Source organism: Arachis hypogaea, chromosome 9 (genome assembly GCF_003086295.3).
Source record: "Arachis hypogaea cultivar Tifrunner chromosome 9, arahy.Tifrunner.gnm2.J5K5, whole genome shotgun sequence".
Lineage (NCBI taxonomy): Eukaryota > Viridiplantae > Streptophyta > Magnoliopsida > Fabales > Fabaceae > Arachis > Arachis hypogaea.
The window spans coordinates 18,049,211-18,072,889 of record NC_092044.1 but is presented as its reverse complement, the minus strand read 5'-3'; the positions used below and the strand labels follow the sequence as shown (position 1 = coordinate 18,072,889).

The following is a 23,679-nucleotide window of genomic DNA, read 5'->3' as shown; positions in this document are numbered from 1 at the left end:
CATTCAATTAATGACAAGTTCTTCATTTATTCTCTGCCGAGCTCTCTCTGTTCATGATTCCACCTTGAGAATCTATCTTCATCTCCTTAGAACTCACACTTTCTACAACCACCATCATCACTTTCCTCTGCTTACTGCCACCACCATTGCCATCATACAAATTAACACCACCACCTGCCAGAACCAAACATTATAATATTTTTGTGTCTCTATGTCACCATCTTCCTCTATCTCTATACTTTGCGTCACAAAAATTACTAAACATTGCAATACAGTGGTAATAACCGTTCCCATGTGTCTTGTGTCCTAATATATATACTAAAATTTGGAGAACACCTTTGGTGTGAAAATTAGTGTAACAGCCATCATTAGGAATCAACTATATTGTGCACTAAGTGCATTCGTCTCAACTTCACATTGCCATTGTTTCTTCATGGCCACAATTCCCAAATCTTGCTAAGAAATTAAACAGTTACAGGTAGATCGTAGCTCAGCTATGATAGAATAGAACTAAACAACGCTATCTAAAGAGTAGAGGGAAGTTGAAAACAGAAATCATCAAGAGGAGTACCAATGAAACTTTGAGAAATACCTAAGGTTCCTAATATCTATACAGAATACATACATGATCCAAACTAGATAATTAAGGATAGAGAAAAACTCAGCTTGGATGGAAAGAATCTCCAAAATTACCACCTCATCATCTTTCCTTTGGAACTGCAAAATTACAAGAAAGTTGGGTTAAAAAAAATCAGGCTGCTACAGTTCTCATAAAACTATATCTTCATAGAGCACATGGAGTTCACAGATGATAATAAAGACTAGGGGCATTACCTTCATTGATGATAGAATTCTTTGGATACTGAACTGAAATAATATCTTCATCAGTTGGAGTCACTGTTTCAGGTGAAGCTGTTAACTCAACAACATTGCTATGCACAGATCTGATTCCTGGAAGAAAAGCATGAGTTTTCAAGCTATTAACAAAGACAAGGTTTTTAAGATAGATGAATTAAAAAACTTATTGATTTGATGCTCATTAGATATAATATTTCAGGAATGTGAAAACATTCTGTAAAGCATAAACTGCCTTAGAATTTATAATAGACACCAAAACCTTAAGAGTTTGATAATTGAAGTTCACTAAAAACTAGATGTCCCTTAGAATTTGAAGTTGAAACCAAACATTACGCTGAAGGCAAGGTGACATTAAGGATGTAGCAAGTGATGATAGAGTGCAATTATTATGATATTTGTATCCCTATTTGTATATGTATTTATTCTTTTTTATCTATCATGCAATTTATTGCGGAAAAGATGGTTGAATCGCGTCTCAGGTGGTTTGGACATGTGAGAAGAAGACCGACAGAACACCCAGTCAGGAGGGTGGATGAGATGGAAGATGGACAAATGGTGAAAGGCAGAGGAAGACCTAAGAAGACCATCCATGAAGTCGTCAAACGAGATCTACATGTAAACGGTCTGTCTCTCTGTAGAGATGATACATGACATGGCACAATGGGACAAGGCTTTGTTGTTGTTGTTATCTATCATGCAATTTCACTAATTTTATGTTTTGTCTTTCCAATTACATAACTGGTTAAATATGTGATTTTATCTTGTTAATTGAGTTGATTTGATTAATTTATATATATATATATATATATATATATATATATATATTTTTAAAATTTTATATTGAATCATAAGATATAGGAGCAAAGTAGGATCCATCACAAGGAGTTAGATGCTGTCAAATTATGATCTTTACTCATTTATCAAATCATAACTCGAGTTATAGATATTCGACTGAGGAGGTTCTAGTAGCATTTGAAAGTTAAGATATAGAGCTGCACAGAGAAAAAAGACCAAAGCAAAATAGAGGTAAAATGACGACAATGACGATGACTATGATGATGATGTATACGTGTGTGTCTGAAAAAAAAAACAGTAACAGTAATAATGAGCGAACACAACAAAATAAAGTTAGCAATCAAATGCTCTATGTCATAGAAATGGTGAATTTGCACGTTTAAATAGTAGCCATGCCTTTAAAATTTTCTTAGAAGCAACATAACTCAAATTAAAAGTAATGCATTGCAACACAAGGAAATGGTAAGATGAAGAACAATAAGCATATCAAGCTTTCGGGTCACTCAAAAATTTGTTAAAAGAGCCACAATTGCAAAGTAAATGAAACCAAACCAATGTACCAACACAAACAACTCTATGCCACAAATCAACATAACATATAGATTCAACATGAAAAGAACAAACTAAAATGCATGTCATAGTGGGGATGAGAATAATTTAGTAGTATAGGAACTCAATTGATCAATTTGGGAGAATTAAGGGTGTATAATACTAGAAAAGAAGAATTTGAGGTAAAGTAATTACCGTGGAATATTAAAACAAGCAAGAAGAAAACACTGATGACCAAGGCAGAGAAGCCAGTATACGATGAAGATGAGGATGATGCAGACTTTATTGCTTTCATCTTCCTCACTGCTTTCATTCTCTTAATCCTCGCTCTCTTCCTCAACGCAAGCTCGCTAAGCTCCTTTACAAACCTCTGATCTCCAGCAATCAATGATGGACCATTAGGAGGCAATGGTGGCTTTGAAGGCTTTCTTGATGGGTTAGTAGCCGCCTTATTAGCGTTTTGATTATTAACATGAGCAAAATTATTATAATTATCATCATTAACAAGAACACCAACATTATCAACACCGTTAACAGGTTTTGTTGATGAATTGCTGCATGAAGACGACTCAAAGCCTAGAATCCTATTCCAGGGATAACGAAAACCGCCATTTGAATCTCCATCACTTGTGGAACGATCGGTGCTCGAATCCTCTTCGGTACTGTTCCCACCACTTTCTAGGTCAAAGTCAATGTCCCTTTCTCTTGAAATGGTGTGATCCATCTTCAATGTAAATCAATTTCACCAGCAGCGATCGAGTTTCAATTTGATCGTAATTAAATTAGAAAAGAAAAGGAAACAAAAACCCTCCTACGAAAGATAAAAATGGTTGACAACAATAGAAAAATCAAATTTGTGATAAATAATAAATGAAAAATAAGAGAATACAGAGGGCAAGGGGAAAAGGGTAGAACCCTAAAATGGATGGTATGCTTAAAACATTCCTAAGTAAGGATGTCTGGTGGACACACACATACATAGGAACATTTTTGTTTTATCAAAACAAATAATAAAATAACAATAAATGAAATTAAATTTTCTTTTAATAATTGAGTTGGACATGCTGAAGAGGAAATTTAGTGGAGAGTGAAGAGTCTAAAAGTGGTGTTCCGATGGAAGATTGGAAGACATGGTAGGAGTAGTAAAGCGACTATCTGCCTTACCAAATCGGATTAAATATAGTTAAAATTTCAATTCAATTTATACTAAAATTATCAGATTTAACATTTGTAGTTTTTAAATTTGGATAATCAAATCCAATATGGATATATTTGTAAAATATAAATTTTTTTAAAATTTATTTTTATTAAAAAATATTAATAAATTTTTTTATTTTTTAAGTATATTAATTCTTAAAAATAATGTTAGATATACTTTTTTAAATAATAAAATTAAAATAATATATATATAATAATTATTAGTTGAAATATAAAAAAATTTATTTATTTATTTATTTATTTTTGTATATCATTATATCCGCAAATATGTGGATATTTACATAAAATTTGTGATCCGATTTTATTACCATGCGGATTGATTTTGATCTGATAGCTTTACGGATCGAATCTATATCCGTAACACTGAATATGCGAATCAGATCTGAGCTATAAACACCCCTATCAAAGGGGGCTAGTCCCACTTGCCAAATAAAAAATGACCAAATTTTTTAATCTATCCCTTTTTTAAGAGGATTGGTGAGTTGTTCAATCTAATTAACCTTTTTTAAAAAAAATGAAAACTTTTTTAGGAGTGTTTGTGACCTTTTCAATTAAAGATTTACTTGAATGAAATTAGATATGTCTAAAATGAGCACAACAATTATGTGTTTATTGAATGTGTCATATATATATATATAGACCATTAGATTTTTTTTAGATAAAAATTAAAAGCTAATATAAAAAAAGAATATTGATAGACTCTAATAAATACAGAATATCCTAATATATAAATAAATATTTTAGATGACAATACTTTAATACACAAGACTTTAAATGACAATAAAATCTTTTATTCTTAAATAATTAAATATAAAATATATAAATACAAAATATATGAGTATTTTTTATTCTTCATATATTTGTTATTCATTAAGATTAATTATTATGCAAGAAATTTTTATAATATTAAAAAATTATATTAAAATAATATTTTAAAGTGTAACATAAAAATATAAAATAATTAAAATTTTATTTTATATTACTTGACAAATAATTAGATTATTATATTTAAAATTTATTAACTAACTAATTTTATTAAAAATATTATTATATAATATAATTTTCATCAAAATATTTTAAAAATATAATTTATTTAAAATATTATATATAATACATAAAAATATTAATCTTTTTATTTTTTAATTTTTTAAACAAAATAAATAATATAATTCTAAATACATTACATTATATATTTATTTATATTAATAAAATCTAAATTAATTAAACTTAGGTAATTAAAAATATAAAACATATAAATACAAAAATATAAATATTTTTTATTTATTAAAATTAATTATTAACATAAAAATCGTACATTGTGTTCTGATTCTTTGCCCATTGAACTTTTCTCTCACCCTTTTCATAGTCTTTTTTGTTGATAAATGCAGTCTACATCAAATAACATATTAAATTTATTATATTAAAAATAAAAAAATATATATTTTATTCTTGAATTTAATAAAATATATTTTTGAAAAGATATATATATATATATATATATATATATATATATATATATATATATATATATAAAAGTCTAGTTGAATTAGAGAATATAAACTTTAATTAGAAAAATAAAAAAATATTTAAAAATAATCAAAATTAAAAAGTAATCTTATTATAAATATATAATTATAAATATTATAAGTATGAAACTATAAATGTTAAATTTAAAAAATAATTTTCAATTTTCAATTTATTAGTTATAAATAAATAAATAAATAAATAAATAAATAAACAGACAAATACATATATATTCAAGGAGCCACTGGCCACTAAACATGTATTTAAAAGTATATTATTTATTTCATTTAAAAAATAAAAAATAATATTTTTATGTATTATATATAATATTTTAAATAAATTATATTTTTAAAATATTTTAATAAAAGTTTATATTATATAATAATATCTTTAATAAAATTAGTTAGTTAATAATTTTTTAATATAATATTTAATTATTTGTTAAGTAATATAAAATAAAATTTTAATTATTTTATATTTTTATATTACAATTTAAAATATTATTTTAATATAACTTTTTAATATTATAATTTTTTTTGCATAATAATTAATTTTAATGAATAAAAAATATTTATATATTTTGTATTTATATATTTTATATTTAATTATTTAAGAATAAAAGATTAAAGTCTTGTGTATTAAAGTATTGCTATTTAAAGTATTTATTTATGTATTAGGATATTTTGTATTTATTAGAGTCCATGAATGCTCTTCTTTTATATTAGCCTTCGATTTTCTTCTAATAAAATTTAATGATCTATATAAACATGGCACATCTAATAAACACATAATTATTGTGCTCATTTTAGACATACCCAATAAAATTTATAAAAAAAATGTGCTAGAGATATGATGTTATTATTATTCTTTATTTATTTCAAGCTTTTAACATTTTGAATTCATCATTTGATCGTGGAAGATATCTCTACACATATTTCAATATTTAAGTTAGCATAAATGGCAAAAGAAATTAAGATAAAGATCATATTTAAATAATACACGTATTTACAATAATACATATATTGTGAAGTTATGATTTTGCGAACTTCTCTTAGGTAAGTTGCTTTTTTCATGAACTACTATTTTTATAAAATATTCTTTTTTTTTCTTCATATGATATTTTATTCATCTGATACTCTTTTTTAGAATCTTTAAAAAAATTTAATCATTGAATCGGTCCTCTTAAACTTCTCATACTCTTAAATCTCTTAAACCTGATTTTTCATATTATTGGACTTATAAAAATGATCTAGAATAAAACACTAAAGTTACACTATTTTCTGAAATTTATAGTGCATAAATTATTTTTTATTCTCTTAAATAACTTTATTTTATTTATTTTTTAAAATATAATATTTGTATCAGTCCGCTTCAACTAACAATAAGCATTACTGAAGTATTTAAAGTTGGCAACAAACGAATCCCTAACTTTATATCAACACCATGGACAGTTCCCCTTCTCTAAAAATTTTCTGAATTAAGAAATCTCCTGTGTTAAGAAGTTCACGATCTACACTCTCTCCTATTACCATGTCTAAAGTTTATTATCAAATCTCGGGTACAAAAATCTATCCCAAGACTAGACCGCTAAAAGACCAAAATGAGGGTAATATAAAGATATGAGAAAAAGATAAATAGATCTTTGATTTTTTAATTTGAAGATACATAAATTTGTTCGTAATTAAAAATATAAAAACGTCATTCACTTTTTAAAATGCGAAATATTTAAATTTTTCTATCCAAAATATATAAAAACAAATAAATCTCTTCGAAAGATTTAGATGTCTTACTTTTTAAAAAATAAAAAACGTTTTGGCATTTTTCTCTTTTTAAATTTAATTTTATAATATATTTTAAGCATTTAAAACCTAATGAAAAGGGTATTTTAGTCTCTTAAAACAAAATTAAAATTTTTAATTTTTAATATAATTAAATAATGGTAATTAATCTTATATAGAACTTTTTAATCTTTTTAAAAGTAGTTTTAAAAATTACTTTTGTCAAAATATTTAAATGAGTATCAATATTTCTTTTGAAAAATTTTAATAAGAAAGATATCTTGTTCTTAGTATGTCAAATAATATAATTTAGTTTTAAATTTAAAAAATATTTGGAGCCAAATTGAAAGGAAAATAATTTTTTTGTAGTTTAAATTAGAACTTAATCAATTTTACAATAATACGATAAAAATAAACACATATTGTTATAACAATTAAAATTTATATATAGTTATTTTTATATAAAACTGTTAATTGAAAATGGTTAAATAATTTAATATATTTAATTAAATTATTATTTTAATATATCTCAACTATTAATTTCACACAAAAATAAATTCATGCGAATATTTACGTATTATAACACGTTATTATATTACTATGTTATCTAGAAAGAATATTTATCACCCTTTAAATATAAAGATGTGGGAAAAACCACCTAATAATAATAGGAAAATTCAGAAGACCATGTTGGCTGTCAAAGAAAAAGAATGGGGGTTAGCAATTGTTCATTTGTTCCCCCACTTTATGCCGAACATGTGAGTGGTGTTTAATTAATTCATTTGATACAACGTATTTGGGCACTTGAAAGAGAATGATGAAAGGGAAACGTATAAGAGAAAAAAAACGAAAGAAATGCTCCATCGATTGTTCTTTGAAGGGTGGCCTGTCGTGTGTAAACGCTCTCGCACACTATACTGTGCGTGTTAAAAAGCCTAATGTTATTCTTTCAGTTCTGAAATAACTATCCAAAAATTTTATTTCTCTTCTGCTTCGGCCCACTAGCGAATTTGATCCTAGTATTATGGTGCCGACGCGATAGATTGCCATCCGAAAGTCCCCTCTTTCTACTTTGTTGCAAGACGCTTTTAGAAAAGAGGGTCTATTCGTGTAGAGTCCATTTGAACATAGAGTATATAAGGGGAGGGTCCTATCACTCTCCAAAGGTACGTCACTTAATCTTATCCTAATAGTCACCTCTTGTTTGGACATTGACTTGAGCGTTGGAGTCCTTGCAGGTGACCCCATCCCTTCTTCAACTCGGCGATCCGGAGGAGCTCCCATACTAGAATCCATCGAGAACCAGTGCTCCGCAACCTCTCTAACTCGGTGAACTCCATATCCAATCTTCTTGGACGTTGACTTAATGAACATTGGCGCCGTCTGTGGGGACTAGCGTGAAAGGACTCCTTGTTGGGCTCGCTGGATGAGTAGTAGGAGGAGGAGGTACGTGAGGAGGAGGAACCCGCTTGATGAGTAGTTAGCTTCTGTGGCTTTTTCCCGCGAGCGCACAGGAACTCGTTCCTGCAGAGATAACCCGCCCTCCAGCTCTCATGAGAGACACCCATTTGGGGGCACAGGTGACGACAATGCCAAAATCATGCAGGAATTGCGCCACCGGGTACAGAACCTCGAAAGAGAGCTGGCAGCGAAGGATCGCTACCGTCCTAGCCCAAGTCTTCCTCGCATCCGATCTCGTCAAAGAAGGTCAGAAGCTCGGGGCAGAAGCCCTCGAAGAAATGACAGACATCGAACCGACGATCGGTCTCACACAACCCAAGACGGGTTGGAAGGACATGGGGAGACCCACCGAGAGAGACCGAGAAGACGACGAGAATCCATCATCATGGGAACCACCCATTTTCACTTCCCTATCCTCAAAATTCGGCTGCCGAAGCACTTCGACAAACTAACAGACACGAGGTATGATGGGACCCAAGATCCCCAAGAACACATGACGGCCTTCAAAGTCAGGATGAACCTGGAAGACATGGGCGACGCAGTGAGGTGCCGAGCTTTCCCGGTAACGTTAGCATGTCCCACGATCCGGTGGTTCAACGCACTTTCGCAGGGGTCCATTATGGCCTTCTCGGATATAAATCGTAGCTTTTTAGCACAGTTACCACGCGCATCGCCAAGGCTAAACATCCCATTAACCTTCTGGGAGTCACCTAGAAAATTTCTGGACAGATTCAACAACGAATGCTTGAAAATTGATGGTCTGACCGACTCAGTGGCCAGCATATGTCTGACCAATGATTTATTGAACAAAGATTTCAGGAAGCATCTTACTACCAATCCCGTATGGACCATGCAGAAAATCTAGAACGTGGCAAGAGAATACATCAATGATGAGGAAGTCAGTCAGGTGGTGGCCAACAAACGACAGCCAACCAACCCCCTCCATGCCAGCTCGGGTACCCAGAGAAAACGAGAGAGCTTCCCAAAGATGGGGCATCAGGAAAATAGTTCAAGCCGTTTCCCCGGGTGGAAAGTTCACAAACTATACCCCCTCACGTCCCCTATTGTAGAGGTTTACCAACAGATTGCGGATAAGGGCATCCTGTCGAAGCTCTAACATGTGAAGGACAGGACAGGCAGGACCAAAAGTTTGTACTGCGATTATCACAAAGATTATGGCCACAAAACACAGGATTGCTTTGACTTGAAGGACGCTTTAGAGCAAGCCATTCGCGAGGGAAGTTGACCGAGTTCTCCCAGTTCATAAGGGAACCCATGAGGAGGGAGCGCGAACGTTCCAAGGAAGATTGCAGCAAGGCAGGGGCCCATTGAGAATACCGACAATGCCCCCATTGTGGTCATCAATGTTGCGATAGGGAGAGATGTACCCCCAGGTCGTGGTCGAAAACCAAAAAGGACGCCGAAGTCTTGGCTGTGTCATCAAAAAGCCACGGGACTCAATTCACGGAGCCCCTGAGGATATCCTTCAGCCCAGAAGATCAATGGCTTCGCAACCTTCCAGAGAATCCACCGATGGTGATCACAGCAAGAATCGGGATGGGCCTAGTAAAACGGATTCTTGTTGACACTAGCGCTGACTCAAATATAATGTTTTAGAACGTGTTCGACGCCCTGGGACTCAGGGAAACCGATCTCAAGACCCATCAACATGGGGTCATAGGCTTTGGGGACAACTACATAAAAAAATCCGATGGGATAATTACCCTTCCGGACTGTGTAGGGTCAGGCGAAGGAAAGAGGTTAGTAATGGCAGAAGACAATCAATGAGTTCCCAGCCATAATATGCACCAAGTTTTTAACTATGAAGTTCGTTACAGACGACGAAGCCGTCAGTTCCATCAGGGGAGATCTAGAAATGGTCATAGCATGCAACAACACCAGTCTCTCCCTGAGGAAGAAGTCGAAGGAGGCATCCAGGGTCTTCCTAGCTGATCTAGATGCAAGAATAGACAACAAACCGAGGCGAGAGCCCTAGGGAGACCTAGAGAAATTTTGAGTTGGGAACACGGAGGAAATGTTCACCTTCGTGAACAGGAACCTCCCCCACAACCTAAAAAAGCCTCTCATGGAGGCTATCAGAGCAAACGGCGACCTCTTTGCCTGGACTCCCGCCAACATGCCAGGGGTGGACCCCGAGTTCATGTGTCACCGGCTCGTCCTAAAACCAGATGCTAAGCCTATAGCACAACGACGGAGGAAAATATCGCAAGAGAGGGCTAACGAGGTAGCCAAACAGACGGCCAGCCTGTTAGAAGCAGGGTTCATCAGAGAGCTCGAGTACTCGACGTGGTTGTCAAATGTATTTCTCGTCAAGAAAGCCAATGGAAAATGGAGGATGTGTGTCAATTACTCGGATCTCAACAAAACGTGTCCCAAAGACTCTTTTTCCTTCCAAACATTGACGCCCTGGTTGACGTGGCAGCAGGATACCGATTCCTAAGCTTCATAGATGCGTACTCTGGGTATAATCAAATACCGATGCACTGACCTGATGAGGAGAAAACGGCGTTTACAACGCCAGATGGTACTTACTGTTATAGAGTGATGTCGTTTGGACTAAAAAACACTAGAGCAACCTACCAGAGGCTGATGAACAAAGTTTTCTGCAACCTCATCGGTAGATCGGTTGAGGTTTATGTGGATGACATTTTGGTAAAAACTTGTGAGCTAAGTGACCTAGTCGGAGACTTAGAGGTCGTGTTCGAGTCTCTCCGTAAGCACAAATTGAGACTCAACCCCCTTAAGTATGCTTTCACCATGGAGGTCGGGAAATTTCTCAGCTTCATGATAACGCAAAGGGGGAGTGGAGGCCAACCCGGACAAGTGCGAAACTATTTTACAGATGGCAAGCCCAGGTTGCATCAAGGATGTGCAAAGGTTGGTTGGGAGGCTCGCCGCTTTATCCCATTTCCTCGGTGCCTTGGCAGCAGAGGCCCTCCCTTTCTTCAACCTGATGAAAAAGGGAATATCCTTTGAATGAACCCTTGCTTGTGAAGAGGCATTCAGTCATTTCAAAAGGATACTATCGGCTCCCCCTGTCCTCGGCAAGCCGAAAGAAGGTGAGACGTTATTTTTATACGTGGCGGTAATGGACCAAGCCTTGGTGGCCGTCCTCGTTTGAGAAGAGGATAAGATCCAACAACCGGTGTATTTTATCAACAAAGTGCTCCAAGGAGCAGAACTAAGATACACCAAGTTAAAGAAGTTGTCCTATGCTTTGCTAACCTACTCCCGAAGGTTGAGGCAATACTTCCAAGGATACCCAAGTACCGTCAGAACCGACCAAGCCATTCGCTAAGTTTTACAAAAACCCGACTTGGCTGGCCGCATGATGGCGTGGGTGATTGAGCTATCTGAATACGACTTACATTACAAATCCAGTCATGCAATCAAGGCCCAGGTGATGGTAGACTTCCTGGTAGAGGTAGTTGGTGACCCACCCGAGAACTCGAGCACACGGTGGAAGCTCCATGTTGACGGAGCCTCCAACCAAGCATTTGGAGGGCAGGGATAATCCTCGAAAGCTTGATAAGGATGACTTATGAACAATCAATCAAGTTCGACTTCCCCGTTTCCAACAACCAGGCGGAGTACAAAGCCTTGATAGGAGGCTTACTCTTAGCCAAAGAGGTCGGAGCATTGCGAGTTGAGGTCAACAGTGATTCCCAGATCGTGACCTCCCAGGTCAATGGGACATATGCCACAGACTCCCTGCTCCAGAAGTACTTGAAAAGGTAAAAAAGCTATGCGAATATTTCGAAGAGGTTGCAATTCAACATGTGCCCAGAGAAAGAAATGGCAGAGCTGACCTCCTATCGAAGCTCACGGGCACAAACCCAGGCACAGGGAATCGATCTTTGATTCAAGGACTGATAAAGGAGCCGTCGGTAACCCTCTATGTGACACAAACACTGAGCCCTCCCTTGTGGATTGATTCGATCCTCCATTTCTTGGAAAGCGGCGAACTCCCTGAGGTAGAGAAGGAAGCCAGAGCGGTAAGACGGGATGCGGGCAAGCAAGTAGCAATACAGGGCCAACTGTACAAACGAGGGCTTAATCAGCCCCAGTTGAACTGCCTACACCCCGACCAAATGGGCTACGTCCTGAGTGAAGTCCACGAAGGGTGCTATGACCACCATATCAGGGGAAGGCATTGGCCAGGCAGCTCGTTAGAGCCGGATACTATTGGCCTTCCATGATGTCAGATGCACAAGAGTTCATGAGGAAGTGTCGAAAATGCCAAGAGAATGGCAACTTTCACAAGTCTCCAGCGGTGGAGCTAAGCTCAATGTTAGTCTCCCGACCTTTTGCTTAATGGGGAGTCGCCCTCCTGGGCCATTCCCAGTGGGTCCTGGTCAGGTTAAGTACTTAATTGTGGCCATTGATTACTATACCAAGTGTATCGAGGCAGAGCCTTTGGCCAATATATCGTCGGAAAACTGTTGAAAGTTCATGTGGAGACTAGTAGTCTCCAGGTTTGGAATCCCTGAGGTCGTGATCTCGGACAATGGGACACAATTCACGGATAAGAAGTTTTGCGAGTTCCTCTTAGGGCTGGGGATCAAACAGAAGTTCTCTTCAGTCGAGCATCCATAGAGTAATGGCCAGGTAGAAGCTGCAAACAGTATCATCCTCCAAGGCCTAAAGAAACAACTATACCAGAAAAAGGGTTCCTAGGCAGATGAGCTGGCCTCAGTCCTGTGGTGATATAGGATGATGCCACAATCTTCTACCAGGGAAATGCCTTTCCGGCTTACCTACAGAGTTGACGCAGTAATTGCTGTGGAAATCAGGGAACCGAGCCTCAAGCTGCTTCTTGGGGGGCATTGAGGAAGTGGTAGAGAAATATCTGATCGACGAAACCAAGAAGATGGCCCATTTGACAAAAACTGCATTAAAGCAAAGGGTAGTTGTTCATACCCTGGGTCGAGCTGTCCGACCCGGGATGTTCTACCGATAAAGCGACCGGCCTCTTCAGGTCAGACAATCCGACCTCTTCCTAAAGAGCTCGGCCAAACTACCAGGAAAGCCCAATAAAAGGGCCTAAACAGAGGAACACGACCCGAACCCAAGGGCAGCCCAAGCCTACAGAGAGAAGGGCGGTTCCCTTGAAGATAAGATGACCTCACTCGAAGATAAGATAAAGATAAGATAAGATAACTAACTTATCTTATCTTTGAAGGTCACTCTACATTATTATAAATACATTGGAGCACCCAGGTATAACTCATACTCTGATTTTACTCAATACCTGCTTAATACCCTTGCTAACTTAAGCATCGGAGTCCCTTGCAGGTACCCCCCACCCTCCGGGGACGAAGGATCAGCACCATCACCAAGTCCCACAAGTCGGACAACAACAGCTCCGACCCACACAGAAGATCTCGACTGAAATCGACCTACAGTTTCAGGTAACCCTCGGAACATTGGCACCATTGCCGGGGAACCTGGAAGTCATCCTATTACCATGGCAGACGACCATGACAACGATCACACCTCAGATTTAGAAGAAAGAACGCCGGACAAAAATGCGGGCACAACACCAAAAGATACTCCCCAAATCAACAATAAGAACTCCCCAAACGAGGGAGCCCTGAAAGCATTCCAAGATCGGTTAAAACAACTTGAGGAAGACGCCCTACGTTAACGAGAGGCCGAGAAGGATCTGCAAAGAGAAATAAGGTGAGGCCGGGAACTGGAAACCAAACTCCTAAAACTTGAAGCTGATGTCAAGATGAAAGCCAGCCGATCTATTCCCGAAGATAATGCACGAAAGGAGCAAGACCCATTCACCAAAGAAATCATGAAGACAAAAATCCCAAAGGACTTTAAACTCCCAGACATGACCTTATACGACGGCACTACAGATCCCGGCCATCATCTCAGCAACTTCAGAAGCAGAATGTACCTCACCGATGCCTCAGATGCAGTTCGTTGCAAAGCCTTTCCAACTACTTTAACAAAAACAGCAATTAGATGGTTCGACAATCTCCCTCCTAGGTCCATCTCAATTTTTGATGACATGGCTAAAAAATTCCTGGCCAGATTCTCTATCCAAAAGGACAAAGCTAAACACGCTCCGAGCTTACTAGGAATCAGACAAGGAGAGCGGGAGACGCTGCGTAACTACATGGAGAGATTCAACAAAACATGCATGGATATACAAAACCTTCCAACAGAAGCTGCCATCATGGGTCTCATTAATGGTCTGCGAGAAGGGCCTTTTAGTCAATCCATATCAAAGAAATACTCCACATCTCTAAACGAGGTACAGGAGCGAGCGGAAAAGTACATCAACATGGAGGAAAACTCCCGATTAGGAGAGACCTCAAAAGCAGGGTTCACCCCTCGGGATAAAGACATAGATTCCAGAAAAAAGGAAGATCGACATGGAGAGAAAATAAAAAAGTACCACAATTACACCCCTCTTCGGGTGTCTCTTGTGGATGTCTACAGAGAGGTTTGCAACACAGAAAAAATACCACCAGCTCGACCACTCAAAGGCAAAAAAGGAGGAGGAAACCGGGCTGAATATTATGAATACCATCAGATCCGTGGGCACTCCACCAATGAGTATTTTGACTTGAAAAATGTCATAGAAAAGCTCGTACGAGAAGGGAAGCTAGATCGATACCTAGCCACCCGTGATGATGAACAAAGGAAAAGAAGAAGAGCAGATGACGTCGGACCAACCGCACGATCATCCCGGACGCCAGAAAGATATGTCCACATGATACACGGTGGATTCGCCGGGGGAGGAATCTCGAAATCATCCCGCAAGAGACATCTCCAAGACGTATACCACGTCGCAGAAAAGAAGGAAACACCCGACATCCCGGCGATCACTTTTACCAAGGAAGACGCATCTGGCGTCACGGCAGGGCATGACGATCCCATGGTGATCACTATTATACTAGCAAACGCAAATCTTCACCGCACATTGATAGACCAGGGGAGCTCTGCCAATATCTTATTCAAAACCGCCTTCGACAAACTCGGCTTGGAAGAAAAAGAACTCAGAGCATATCAAGACAGCCTGTTCGGGTTAGGAGATACCCCGGTTTAACCAATGGGATACATCCCGCTCCACACAACTTTTGGAAAGGGAAGTCAGTCAAGAACACTCAAAATAGATTACATCGTCGTTGACGTAAGCTCAGCCTACGATGCCCTAATTGGTCGGACAACATTAAATCAACTCGGCGCAATAGTCTCGACTCCGCATCTATGCATGAAGTTCCCAACCACAGAAGGGATAGCCACAGTAAAGGCAGACCAGAAAATGGCGCGCCGCTTTTACAACGAAAGTCTAAACCTCAGAGGCAGAGGAGAAGAATTCCACACAATCGAGCTCGGTGGAGTTCGGAGGCGGGAGGAGCTCCGCCCACAACCTGAAGGAGAAATAGAGAAAATCCAGATCGGGAACACTCTGGACCAAATAACCAACATCGGCACACACCTAAAAGGGGACATAAAAGAATCACTCATACAGTTCCTACGTGACAACACCGACCTCTTTGCGTGGAAGGCCGCAGACATGCCAGGCATAAATCCCAAACTAATGTGCCACAAGCTAGCAGTCTACCCAGGATCTCGGCTGGTACAACAAAGGTGCAGAAAGCTAGTACCAGAACGCTCTCAAACGGTGGAAGAACAGGTACGAGCTCAATTAGAGGCAGGCTTCATAAGAGAAGTCAAATACCCGCTATGGCTTGCTAATGTCGTTTTGGTAAAAAAATCAAATGGGAAGTGGAGAATGTGCACCGACTATACCGATCTCAACAAAGCTTGCCCGAAAGATCCTTATCCGCTCCCAAACATCGACGCACTGGTAGATGCCTCCTCCGGATACAAATACCTCTCCTTTATGGACGCATACTCGGGATATAACCAAATTCCAATGTACCCACCCGACCAAGAAAAAACCTCTTTCTTAACCCCAAAGGCAAATTACTGCTACATTGTTATGCCCTTCGGTCTCAAAAACGCGGGAGCCACTTACCAAAGATTAATGAACAAAGTTTTTTCGGAACACATCGGAAAGATCATGGAGGTCTATGTAGACGACATGCTAGTGAAGACGCAAAATGAAGAGATGTTATTATCCGACCTGACACAAGTATTCAACACCATAAGACGACATGGCATGCGACTCAATCCCACAAAATGTACCTTCGCAGTAGAAGCTGGTAAATTCTTGGGTTTTACTGATCACACAGAGAGGAATCGAGGCAAACCCGGACAAGTGCAGGGCTGTACTCGACATAAAAAGCCCGACTTGTATCAAAGAGGTACAACAACTCAACGAGCGGCTGGCAGCCTTGTCCAGATTTCTGGCGAGATTCGCAATAAGATCTCTCCCCTTCTACGCCACTCTAAGGAAGGGAAAGAAGTTTGAATGGACAATTGAATGCGAGCAAGCCTTCCAAGACTTCAAAAAATTTCTAGGACAGCTACCTATATTAAGTCGGCCATGCGAAGGGGAACCACTCATCTTGTACCTCGCAGTGGAAAATCGGGCAATAGCCTCAGCACTGGTCTGAGAAGACAACAGCGGGCAACAACCCATATACTTTATCAGCAAAGCATTACAAGGATCTGAGCTGAACTATCAGAAAATAGAAAAATTCACTTACGCTCTCATAATAACATCTCGACGACTTCACCCATATTTCCAGTCTCACACCATTAAAATTCGGACCAACCAGCCCATAAAAGAAATCTTACAGAAAACAGACTTGGCAGAAAGAATCTTGCAATGGGCAGTCGAGTTGTCCGAATTCGACCTTCAATACGAAGCTCGGACAGCCATCAAATCTCAATATCTGGCCGACTTCATTGCGGAATTTACGGACACACCGGAAATCCCCACAGAATGGAATCTATACGTGGACGGCTCCTCAAATAAAACGAGAAGTGGCGCAGGCGTAATAATTGAAAGCGACCAGGGGACCCATATCGAACTCTCCCTCAAATTTGGGTTCCCTACCTCAAACAATCAAGCGGAATATGAAGCACTACTAGCTGGTTTGAAGCTGGCTAGGGAGGTTGGAGCTCAAAAACTCATCATCTTCAGTGACTCATAGGTAGTCACCTCACAAATAACAGGCAGCTACCAAGCCAAGAATACCACTATGAAAAAGTACCAGGGAACAGCTCGGACAACTTGGAGAGTACGAGATTTGACACATACCCCGAGAACAGAATGCCCGGCCCGATGCACTCTCAAAACTAGCCAGCACCAAACCAGGAGACAACAATAGAAGCCTTATCTAAGAAATTCTACAGAAGCCATCAATCTCAGAAGAAGAAAAGGTTCTAGCCATAACAGGTCGCGATCAGGGATGGATGACCCCCATAATCAATTACCTCACAACAGAGGCCCTCCCTACAGATGAGAAAGAGGCAAAGAGGTTAAAACGGGAAGCACAATACTATACCATCATAAATAATACTTTATACAAAAGAGGGATTTCAACACCATTACTAAAATGCGTGCCGACTTCCAACAATAAGGATATCTTGGAAGAAGTACACAGTGGCATTTGTGGCAATCACCTCGGAGCACAAGCACTCGCCAAAAAAGTACTACGGGCAGGATTCTATTGGCCAACCATACAAAAAGAAGCCACAGAATTTGTAAAGACATGTTCGCCATGTCAAAAGTATGCCAACTTCCACACCGCTCCGCCAGAGGAACTCATCAACGTAACATCACCTTGGCCATTCGCAAAATGGGGACTCGATCTCCTCGGACCTTTTCCTCAAGGATCAGGACAAGTCAAATTCCTCATAATAGGAATAGACTACTTCACAAAATGGATCGAGGCAGAACCCCTAGCCAATGCCACAGCTCAAAGAAGTCGAAAATTCCTGTATCGAAACATTGTCACAAGGTTCGGAGTTCCATATTCCATACAATGGTACCCAGTTCACAGACGCAGGCTTCAGAAAACTAGCGGCCGACCTGAATATAAAACAACAATTCACCTTTGTTGAGCATCCCCAAGCCAATGGGCAAGCCGAAGCTGCTAACAAAGTTATATTAGCAGGGATAAAGTGGAGATTACAGGATGCAAAGGGAGCCTAGGCTGAGGAGCTCCCACAAGTCCTATGGGCGTACCGAACGACTCCACATTCCACAACAAAAGAGTCACCCTTTCGATTAGCTTACGGAATGGAGGCAATGATTCCAGTAGAAGTCGAAGAAGGATCACCCAGAGTAATCCATTTTAGCGAAAAATGGAATTCTCAACTTCAAAGGGAAGAGCTCGACATACTTCCAAAAATCCGAGAGAAAGCTCGGATAAGGGAAGAGGCGCTGAAAAGACGAATGGCCTCTAGATATAACCGAAAAGTAAGACAGCATGCCTTTATCGAAAATGACCTTATCCTAATCCGAAACGATATAGGAACAACTCGACTTGGAGAAGGAAAGCTGGCAGCAAATTGGAAAGGACCCTTCCGAGTCATAGAAGTATTGGGAAAAGGGCTACTGCAAACTTTCTGAACTCGACGGGCGAGAGCTTCCTAGATCATGGCACGCCTGCAACCTAAGAAGGTACTATAGCTAGGGATGATAAAAGATCTTGGACAAGGCGCACTCTTTTTCCTTAAAAAGGTTTTTTAACGAGGCGCCCCGGCAAGACCTACATATCACCCGACTTAGGAAATTAACTCCTCATGTATATTTGCATTTTCCTTTAATAAAATTTGTTCAGATTCTCCACAAACGCTCAAGTCGTATTATTCTAAAAACATTCATCGCCCGATTATAAAGCTACAAATCGACAAAAAGTGAAAATCGAATTCATTGCGCGATCACGATAAAAACGAGGGCTAAAGGCCCAAATTCTACAATATCGGCAAAGATGAAAACAGAATAATGCAAGAAGTTTGATGAGCGGATAATTTATATGCTTTTTGGCATTGTTTTTAGGTAGTTTTTAGTAAGTTCAAGCTACTTTTATGGATGTTTTCATTAGTTTTTATGTTAAATTTACATTTCTGGACTTTAATATGAGTTTGTGTGTTTTTCTGTGATTTCAGGTAATTTCTGGCTGAAATTGAGGGACTTGAGCAAAACTCTGATAGGAGGCTGACAAAGGACTGCTGATGCTGTTGGAATCTGACCTCCCTTCACTCAAAATGGATTTTCTGGAGCTACAGAACTTCAATTGGCGCATTCTCAACGGCGTTGGAAAGTAGACATCCAGAGCTTTCCGGCAATATATAATAGTCCATACGTTATTCTGAAATTGATGACATAACTTGGCGTTGAACGCCAAGTACATGCTGCTGTCTGGAGTTAAACGCCAGAAACACGTTATGATCTGGAGTTGAATGCCCAAAACACGTTATAACTTGGCGTTCAACTCCAAGAAAAGCCTCAGCTCGTGGATAGATCAAGCTCAGCCCAAACATACACCAAGTGGGCCCCAAAAGTGGATTTATGCATCAATTACTTACTTATGTAAACCCTAGTAGCTAGTTTAGTATAAATAAGACTTTTTACTAGTGTATTAGTCGTCTTTTGACCATTCGGTCTTTTGACCACGTTTCATCTTTGGTCTCAGTTTTGCTTTATTCTTCATCTTAGGAGGCCGTTGAGCACGTTTTAGGGGGCTGGCCATTCGGCCATGCCTGAACCTTTCACTTATGTATTTTCAACGGTGGAGTTTCTGCACACCATAGATTAAGGGTGTAGAGCTCTGCTGTACCTCAAGTTTCAATACAATTACTATTACTTTCTATTCAATTCTCTTTTATCCTTATTCCAAGATATACATTGCACAACACTTTGATGAATGTGATGATCCGTGACACTCATCATCATTCTCACCTATGAACGCGCGTGATTGACAACCACTTCCGTTCTACTCTAGGCCGGGCGCATATCTCTTAGATTCCCCAATAGAATCCTCGTGGTATAAGCTAGATAGATGGTGGCATTCATGGGAATCCGGAAAGTCTAACCTTGTCTGTGGTATTCCGAGTAGGATCCCGGGAATCCGAAAAGTCTAACCTTGTCTGTGGTATTCCGAGTAGGATTCCGGTATTGAATGACTGTGACGAGCTTCAAACTCCAGAAGGCTGGGCGTGATGACAAACGCAAAAGAATCAATGGATTCTACTCCAACCTGATTGAGAACCGACAGATGATTAGTCGTGCTGTGACAGAGCATTTGGACCATTTTCACTGAGAGGATGGGATGTAGCTATCAACAAGGGTGATGCCTCCAGACGATTAGTCGTGCAGTGACAGCGCATAGGACCATTTTCCCGAGAGGATTAAAAGTAGCCATTGATAATGGTGATGCCCTACATACAGCTTGCCATGGAAAGGAGTAAGAAGGATTTAATGAAAGCAATAAGAAAGTAGAGATTCGAAAGGATTATAGCATCTCCATACACCTATTTGAAATTCTCACTATTGATTTACATAAGTATTTCTATCCCTTTATTTTATTTATCTTTTAAATATCTAATCCAATTACATTTGACCCTATGAATCCACTTAACTGAGATTTACAAGATGACCATAGCTTGCTTCATACCAACAATCTCTGTGGGATCGACCCTTACTCACGTAAGGTATTACTTGGATGACCCAGTACACTTGCTGGTTAAGTTGAACGGAGTTGTGAGCTTCTCTAACAGTGCCTGGAACTCTTTTATCACAATTTCGTCCACCAAATTTTTGGCACCGTTGCCGGGGATTGTTCGAGTTTGGACAACTGACGGTTCATCTTGTTGCTCAGATTAGGTAATTTTCTTTTCAAAATTTTTCTTTTCTTTTTCGTTTTTCTAAAGAATATTTTCGAAAAAAATTAATAAAAATACAAAAAATTATAAAATCATAAAAATCAAAAATATTTTGTGTTTCTTATTTGAGTCTTGAGTCAATTTTTAAGTTTGGTGTCAATTGCATGCTTTAAAAATTTTTCTTGCATTTTTCGAAAACTCCATGCATTCATAGTGTTCTTCATGATCTTCAAGTTGTTCTTGACAAGTCTTCTTGTTTGATCTTGATGTTTTCTTGTTTTGTGTTGTTTGTTGTTTTTCATATGCATTTTTCGTTTGTTAGAGTCCATGCATTAAAGATTTCTAAATTTGGTGTCTAGCATGTTTTCTTTGCATCAAAAAATTTTCAAAAATATGTTCTTGATGTTCATCATGATCTTCAAAGTGTTCCTGGTGTTCATCTTGACATTCATAGTGTTCTTGCATGCATCTTGTGTTTTGATCCAAAATTTTCATGTTTTGGGTCATGTTTGTGTTTTTCTCTCTCATCATTAAAATTTCAAAAATAAAAAAAATATCTTTTCCTTTTCCCTCCAAATTTTCGAAATTTTGGGTTGACTTGGTCAAAAATTTTTAAAATTAGTTGTTTCTCACAAGTCAAGTCAAATTTTCAATTTAAAAAAAATTATCTTTTTAAAATCTTTTTCAAAAAATCATATCTTTTCAATTTTATCTTTGTTTTTCGAAAATTTTCAAAATCTTTTTCTTATCTTTATATTATATTTTCAAAATTACACTAACAATTAATGTGATTGATTCAAAAATTTGAAGTTTGTTACTTTCTTGTTAAGAAAGGTTCAATCTTTAAGTTCTAGAATCTTATCTTGAAGTTTCTTGTTAGTGAAGTAAGTAATTTTAAATTTAAAAATTAAATCTTTTTATCTTTTATCTTATCTTTTTCAAAAATTTTATCTTTTTCAAAATTTGATTTCAAAATATCTTATCTAACCTCTTATCTTCTTATCTTTTCAAAATTTGATTTTAATATCTTTTTCAACTAACTCTTTGACTTTTTGTTTGTTTCTTATCTTTTTCAAAACCACCTAACTACTTTTCCCTCTCTAATTTTCGAAAAATATCTCATCTCTTTTTCAAAAATTCTTTTTGTTTTAAATCTTATCTTATTTCTAATTTTCAAAAATTACTAACCTTTTTTTTTAAATTATTTTCGAATTTTCTATCTCCTCTCTCTTATTTTATTATTTATTTACTAACACTTCTCTTCACCTCTTTTCATCTAAAAAAAAATCCGAACATAATATATCCCTTGTGTTTGGATTCTTCTCCCCTTTCTTCTTCTACTAACATAAAAGAATCTCTATACTGTGACATAGAGGATTTCTCTTTCTTTTCTTGTTTTCTTCTCTTTCATATGAGCAGGAACAAGAAAAAAGGCACTCTTGTTGAAATTGATCCAGAACCTGAAAGGACTCTGAAGAGAAAATTAAGAGAAACTAAGTTACAACAATCTAAAGGTAACCTTTCAGAAATATTAGAACAAGAGAAGGAGATGGCAGTCGAAAATAATAATAATGCAAGGAGAATGCTTGGTAACTTCACAAAGCCAACGTCCAAATTTGATGGAAGAAGAATCTCCATTCCTGCCATTGGAACCAATAATTTTGAGCTGAAACCTCAGCTAGTTGCCTTAATGCAACAAAACTGCAAGTTTTATGGACTTCCATCTGAAGATCCTTATCAGTTTTTAACTGAGTTTTTGCAGATCTGTGAGACTGTAAAGACGAATAGAGTTGATCCTGAAGTCTACAGACTCATGCTTTTCCCCTTTGCTGTAAGAGACAGAGCTAGAATATGGTTGGATTCACAACCCAAGGATAGCCTGGACTCCTGGGATAAGCTGGTCACTGCCTTCTTGGATAAATTCTTTCCTCCTCAAAAGCTGAGCAAGCTGAGAGTGGATGTTCAAACCTTCAAACAAAAAGATGGTGAATCCCTCTATGAAGCTTGGGAAAGATACAAGAAGCTGACCAAAAGATGTCCATCTGACATGTTTTCATAATGGACCATATTAGATATATTCTATTATGGTCTATCTGAATTTTCAAAAATGTCATTGGACCATTCTGCAGGTGGATCTATTCACCTAAAGAAAACGCCTGAAGAGGCTCAAGAACTCATTGACATGGTTGCAAACAACCAATTCATGTACACTTCTGAGAGGAATTCTGTGAATAATGGGATACCTCAGAAGAAAGGAGTTCTTGAAATTGATGCTCTGAATGCCATATTGGCTCAGAACAAAGTGTTGACTCAGCAAGTCAACATGATCTCTCAAAGTCTGAATGGATGGCAAAATGCATCCAACAGTACTAAAGAGGCAACTTCTGAAGAAGCTTATGATCCTGAGAATCCTGCCATGGCAGAGGTCAATTACATGGGTGAACCTTATGGAAACACCTATAACTCATCATGGAGAAATCATCTAAATTTCTCATGGAAGGATCAACAAAAGCCTCAACAAGGCTTTAACAATGTGGACGCAATAGGCTGAGCAATAGCAAGTCTTTTCCATCATCTTCTCAGCAACAGATAGAGAATTCTGAACAAAACACTTCTAATTTAGCCAATCTAGTCTCTGATCTGTCAAAGGCCACTTTCAGTTTCATGAGTGAAACAAGATCCTCCATCAGAAATTTGGAGGCATAAGTGG

The 23,679-nt window shown here is 37.9% G+C and overlaps 1 protein-coding gene and 1 non-coding gene across 2 annotated transcripts; both read right to left on the bottom strand.

Moving 5' to 3' along the window:
* Positions 1-368: 368 nt before the first annotated feature.
* LOC112710567 (uncharacterized) lies at positions 369-3,377 on the bottom strand. The gene is made up of 3 exons (XM_025762840.3): positions 2,398-3,377; positions 835-951; positions 369-717 (listed from the first exon to the last, which is right to left on the bottom strand). The coding sequence occupies exons 1-3, from the start codon at positions 2,924-2,926 to the stop codon at positions 701-703; spliced, it is 663 nt and encodes a 220-aa protein (XP_025618625.1). The 5' UTR covers positions 2,927-3,377; the 3' UTR covers positions 369-700.
* A 19,537-nt stretch (positions 3,378-22,914) lies between these two features.
* LOC112713410 (small nucleolar RNA R71) lies at positions 22,915-23,018 on the bottom strand. Its single transcript, XR_003158383.1, has one exon. It is a non-coding gene; the product is annotated as a small nucleolar RNA R71 (small nucleolar RNA).
* Positions 23,019-23,679: the final 661 nt, after the last annotated feature.

What these genes read in the sequence shown, in the direction of transcription:
- LOC112710567 (XM_025762840.3), bottom strand. Translation starts at nt 2,926, where the DNA reads ATGGATCACACCATTTCAAGAGAAAGGGACATTGACTTTGACCTAGAA. An exon ending in GCTTGTTTTAATATTCCACG is followed by an intron (nt 952 to 2,397) that starts GTAATTACTTTA and finishes CTTTTCTTCCAG; the next exon opens with GAATCAGATCTGTGCATAGC.